This window comes from Punica granatum, chromosome 2, assembly GCF_007655135.1.
Source record: "Punica granatum isolate Tunisia-2019 chromosome 2, ASM765513v2, whole genome shotgun sequence".
NCBI lineage: Eukaryota > Viridiplantae > Streptophyta > Magnoliopsida > Myrtales > Lythraceae > Punica > Punica granatum.
Window position 1 is genome coordinate 11,595,549 of NC_045128.1, and position 5,426 is coordinate 11,600,974.

Consider the following 5,426-nt stretch of genomic DNA (forward strand, 5'->3'; position numbering starts at 1 on the left):
AGCCTCTTAATATAGTCTCTTTTCATTTAAGGAAAAAAAAACTAGCCGAATAAGAATTATCAAGGGGTCTAGGGCTATATAACAAAGATATTTCAAGTTCAAGATTCCTGAGACATCTAATAGTAGCACACAACTGAAACCAAAAGGTCATCACAACCACTTTTTTTCTCAAATTTAGGGGATCCATGATTGTAGTGACTTAAACAAACCTAAAAGAAATAATGTCATAAGTCAAGAGATCGACTATCATACAACACACAAAAAATAACAATTAAAAGTGAAGACCGTGAAAGAATTTCTGAGATGTAGTACAACAAGCACATAATTAGCACAAGTCTATAATGCAAATAAAATATAATACCCGACAAAATATCCATTATAATGCAAAACCACCAAGACCCGACAAAATGGTAATACCCAACAAAATTTCACTAAGCAATGATCATGCTCTAAATTAATTTAAATATCTATATCTGCAGAAGAAATAAAGTTTAAGTGAAAGTTTTCATGCAGCCATGGCATGCTAGGAGAAAATTGTCTCTGTTTATATTATTGCATATATAGCCGCTTTGCTTTCATAAGATTGACTAGTAACAAGGGTAACCCTAACCCCATGAACAGAGCAGCAATGGTAATATCGAAGAGAGTTTCGGAGAAATGGGAAGTAATTAGGTTCAGCTGATCAAACTTGTTCACCGTTCCTTGAGCTCGCCGCGCTGACCTAGAGCTCATCGTTACCGCCCTCGTGCTCGCTGTCGCCGCCCTCCAGCCATTGCCATCTACGTCTTTTTTCCTTGAGATATTGTGAACTGACGATGTGAACGATGGGTTTTTTTATATATATAATTATTTTCAACATTTGGGGGCAATAATGGAATTTCAGCTGTTTCTATCTGCTCTGGGCCACAAGGAACGAGGCCAGATTGGGGATTCATTACTTCTTCGTCAGAAAGGACAAAGGAGCATTGGGTTGGAATAGGGCCCGATCCAAAAATGGCTTTCTGCATTCATTTTGGCAACCAAGCCATAGAGTGTGCGTTCAATATGGATTTGGTCCGGCAAGGGAAGGCCCATTCCGGGCTACCAAACGTGCTGTTAGAGCAAGAGATCTTACATTTTTTTTTAATGAGTAAAATGCAGTTTACTCCTTAATTTTTAGGTGTAGTTGCAATGTGCTCCCGACTTTTAAAAATTTGCACTGTATCCCCGACCTTTTCAAATAGCAGCAAGGTGCACCCTCACTTTTCTGGCCAAAAGTTAATTTATATTATTTATTAATTTTAGAATTTCAAAAATAATTTTAAAAATAAAAAATCCAAAAATGAAGAACAAAAAGTTTAGAGAGAGGAGGGACAGAAGGGAGGCCTCCAGTGACCTTGTCACCCCCTTCTCTTGCCAAATCTCTCAATCATACATTCTTTGATTTCGTCTTTTGTCGCTTACAATCGCAGCTAAACTCAAAAGCCCTTGCCTCTTCACGCTCACACCCCAATAGTCAATGCTACCTTGTCCAAAGCCACACCACCGCCGCCAATGATTAGGCTTTGCTTGTTAGGAGAGGTTGTCGGGGCGCAGTGGCTGCCAATGAGCCACCACCCTCTTCACTAGCGCTCTCTCTGTCTCTCTCTCTCTGAACATTTTGCTTTTTCTTTTTCGAATTATTAAATATTTGAAATTATTTTTTAAAAATCTAAAGTTAATAAATTATTTTTTGTTAAAAAAGTGATCGGAAAAGTAAACTAGGGTCAATGTTTCTTCTCTTTAAGATGGTTAGTGGGTAAAGTGCAAATTTTTCGAGGTTGAGGCACTTGCAACTAGGCCCAAGTGAACTGCATTTTACTCTCTCTCTCTCTATTATAGCTAAGGTGATATCTGGATCAATTTGTGGGGCATCTCGACTAGTCTACTTCATTGGGCGAGTCAAGGGCAAGCCATCTGTGCCCGCCCTTATAAGATAAATTCCTAGAGTTTGGTCCCGCCCAAGAAGAGGGGGACAACTTCTAAAGAAAATGCATGATTGAGTCATTCGTCATTCATCATTCGCTTCAGTAACGTAACCGCCAAAAAGCCACCACAAAAGAGAGAGGAGCCTGATTATGACTCCCGCTTAGCTCTTCATTCATTCCCTTCCTACGAAGTTTGAGCAATATATAATGTCAACAAAGTTGATTTTTCACCTGTGTGGCAGATAAGTTCAGATTCTTCACCTGTGCGCAGATAATGCAAAAATTAGCCCACTCATATATCAGCATAATGCAAAAGGTGAATCTCAGTTTCTGTAATTTCCTCTTAGATAAATGCTGGAGAGATTCTTCCTTGTGAACACCAATTTATCTCCAAATGCAATGAATTAAAGACCTCATATTGAAATTGGCAGAGTTACTTTAATATTTTCTTCATGATAGGGGTTCCTTCTGTTCTTATCAAGAATCTAATCTTGGTTTGTCCTTTCTAGAGATCACATGTAAAAATATTGATTAAAGCCCATCCCGGAGCATTTATCTGGGTATGGGCATGAATTATTTATATGATGAACAGAAAGGCTCAAGAAAGATCATAACATTCTGATGATTGTAATGACCAGATAGAACAAGTTACAGAAAAGAAGTGATAATCAAAGAATGAATGATTGTTATCTGCGATATAAAATCCTCTCACCTTGGTCGGCATTGGAGCTGTTCTTGTATCAATTCCAGATGAGAAGCTACAGCAACCCTTAACTCATGATTTGAAAATTTCAGGTAAGAAGCATCAGAACTGCAAGTGGTTCCATCTAAATTTTGACCTCCACCTGATGCTTGTATAATGACTTGCCACCCCTCTTCTGCAAAACCTTCAGGGATTAGCTTTGTCATTGTTCTCACCCAGAGATAATGAAGATCTGAGTTTTCAGAGGTTCAACTATACCCAGATCTCGGGAAGAAGCTCGATCAGCAAAATTCCATTCTCAATAATCTTTGAAAGGGATTGCAATGTTTGGAAGCTTCTATCAAAGTTCTCCACGTCCAAGCGATCATCGCTACCAATAGTCCTTGCAAGAACATTCCCCTCCAATAAAATGATGGTATCTTGTCGCATCTCTCAAGATGATATGCCGCCCAATAACTTTTGATATGTACCTCATAAACAGATGGCAATCCACACAAATCCGAATGTTCTTTAATATCCTTATAGGCACCCCACCTGGCAATTTTAATAAACTATACGCAAGAGCAAGCTTCTCACTGTGATAACAAACAGAGGAGAACTTCTCATCCTCTCCCACGTCATGAAGAACCGATCTGGTATTTGGAACAAAGCCCACTTCTTGCAATCTTCTAGTCAATTGCTGGAGTTCTCCGTAAATCTTTTCGCTTTCTGGATGAGCTTGATCTTCTGACACAAACTTGTGGACCTTATTATCAAATTCAACCCAACTGTAAGCAGCAAACTTTTTAACGTTTCTGCTATTCATTAGTGATCTCACTGATGCCACATCATCCCACCTCGAATGAGCAGCATACATATTTGAGAGCATGATGTAGGGTCCTGCATTAAATGGATCCATCTCCAACAGTCTTTTAGCGGCAATCTCCCCATGTTCAATATCACCTTTCTTCGAACAAACAGACAGAAAAGAGGACCAAATAAGGGAATCCGGCTCATGGGGCATTTGTTTTATTAAATCTAGGGCTTTATCTAATCTACCGGAACGGCCCAGGAGGTGGATCATGCATGAATAATGATCCAAAGTGGGAGTAATTCCATGATCTTTACTGATTGAGTTGAAGTACTTCTTCCCTTCTTCTATCAGATTTGCATGCATACAAGCTGATAGAACAGCCAAAAAAGTCACGCTATCAGGTTTCTTGTTCGCCTGTATCATACTTTCGTACAGGGACAAGGCCTCTTGATCCCGTCCATTTTGGGCATAACCTCTGATCATCGCATTCCATGAAACCACATTGTGAGAGGGCATTGAGTTGAAAACAAATCGAGCATCGGAGATGGTTCCACACTTGCAATACATGTCAATAAGGGCACTCGAGACAAGCAAATTATCATCCACTCCGATAAGAATTGCCTTTGAATGTAAAGCCCGGCCCTGATGCAGAGATGCCAATTTTGCGCATGCACTGATCACAGCAGAGATCGTGAAACTGTCGGGTTGGGCATTCGCCAACAGCATCTGACGGAAAATCATCAGAGCATCCTCTTCCCTTCCATTCTGGGAATAGCCCGCGATCATTGTGGTCCAACATACCTTGTCCTTCATCCCTTTGACCTCACTAAACAAATTTCTTGCTTCATCAACTCTTCTAGTTTCAAAGTAAGCATTGAGGACATTGGAAATAGTCACTTGATCGGGTTTCAAACTTGCCAACTGCATTTCATGGAACATCTCTATGCATTTCTCGGGCAACCCGACCTCTAAATAAGCAGAAATCATCGAGTTCCATGAGACAACATTTTTATCAGGCACCTTGTCAAACAGCCACCAGGCGTGATTGATTTCTCCACATTTCGCATACATATTGATCAGCGCATTCCACACAAAGGCATTAGTCCCCAAACTACCAGTTAACACAATCCTGCCGTGAATCTGCTTCCCCTGCCTAAGACCCAACAACATCGAACACGAATGCAGAGCACTCACATAAGTATGATCTGTTGGCTGGAACCCATCAACAACCATCATGGCAAAAACCTCCAGCCCCTTTCTGGGAAGCCTGTTATCAGTGAAACCCGCGATCACGGTGTTATACGAGACGGAATCCCGAACCGGCATGTCATTGAACGTCGCCCACAAGTCCTCCTGTGCCCTGGACTTCGCAAACAGAGAGAGCATGGCATTCCATGAGAAAACGTCTCTTTTGGGCATTCTGTCGAACAGGTTACGTGCAGTCCCAACTTTCCCGGACTTAGCGTACAGGTGGAGGAGGCGGTTGTGGATGTAAGTGTCGTTGGGTCGGAATGAATGCGACTCCATGTGGGCTTGGAGTCTAGCAGCTTGTTCGGCATCGTTCGCTCGGACGCATTCGAGGACGAGGCGGGTGTAGACGGACTCGGTGGCTGAGCTGCCGAGGGAGCAGAGGGCGTCTATGGATTGCCGAAGATTGGACCTTGTTCCCATTTCATTGGTTCGAGTTCAGATGAAAAACAAGCTATGAGTTTCGGTTTAAATGGTTGCACTGCTGATATGGTACTACCCGCTACACCCGCGCTTTGCGCGCAATTATTATTCAGCTATATATTTTATTATTTTGTATATAGAATTATCATTAAATTATAATTCTATTATTATTGTGTATAGAATAATAAATCAATATTATAAATTAATTAATGTTTTTTTTTAGAATTTTGGTCGTTTAATTAATGTGATGGGTTAATAAATGTCAACCATGCAATAAATTAAAGTGCCTAATTAATATCAGGGTACGTAAAAG

General features: G+C 40.7%; 1 protein-coding gene across 2 annotated transcripts; it reads right to left on the reverse strand.

Annotated features, from left to right (window-relative positions):
* Nucleotides 1-1,058: 1,058 nt before the first annotated feature.
* Nucleotides 1,059-5,214, reverse strand: LOC116198001 (pentatricopeptide repeat-containing protein At3g62890-like). Of its 2 annotated transcripts, XM_031528296.1 has the most exons (3): nucleotides 2,908-5,214; nucleotides 2,659-2,824; nucleotides 1,059-2,207 (listed from the first exon to the last, which is right to left on the reverse strand). In XM_031528296.1, exon 1 carries the CDS (start codon nucleotides 5,111-5,113, stop codon nucleotides 3,020-3,022), a length of 2,094 nt encoding a protein of 697 aa, XP_031384156.1. In that variant the 5' UTR covers nucleotides 5,114-5,214; the 3' UTR covers nucleotides 1,059-2,207; nucleotides 2,659-2,824; nucleotides 2,908-3,019. The 2 variants fall into 2 exon arrangements, with proteins under 2 accessions (XP_031384156.1, XP_031384155.1); XM_031528295.1 differs by having other exon boundaries at nucleotides 2,659-5,214.
* Between the last annotated feature and the right edge of the window lie 212 nt (nucleotides 5,215-5,426).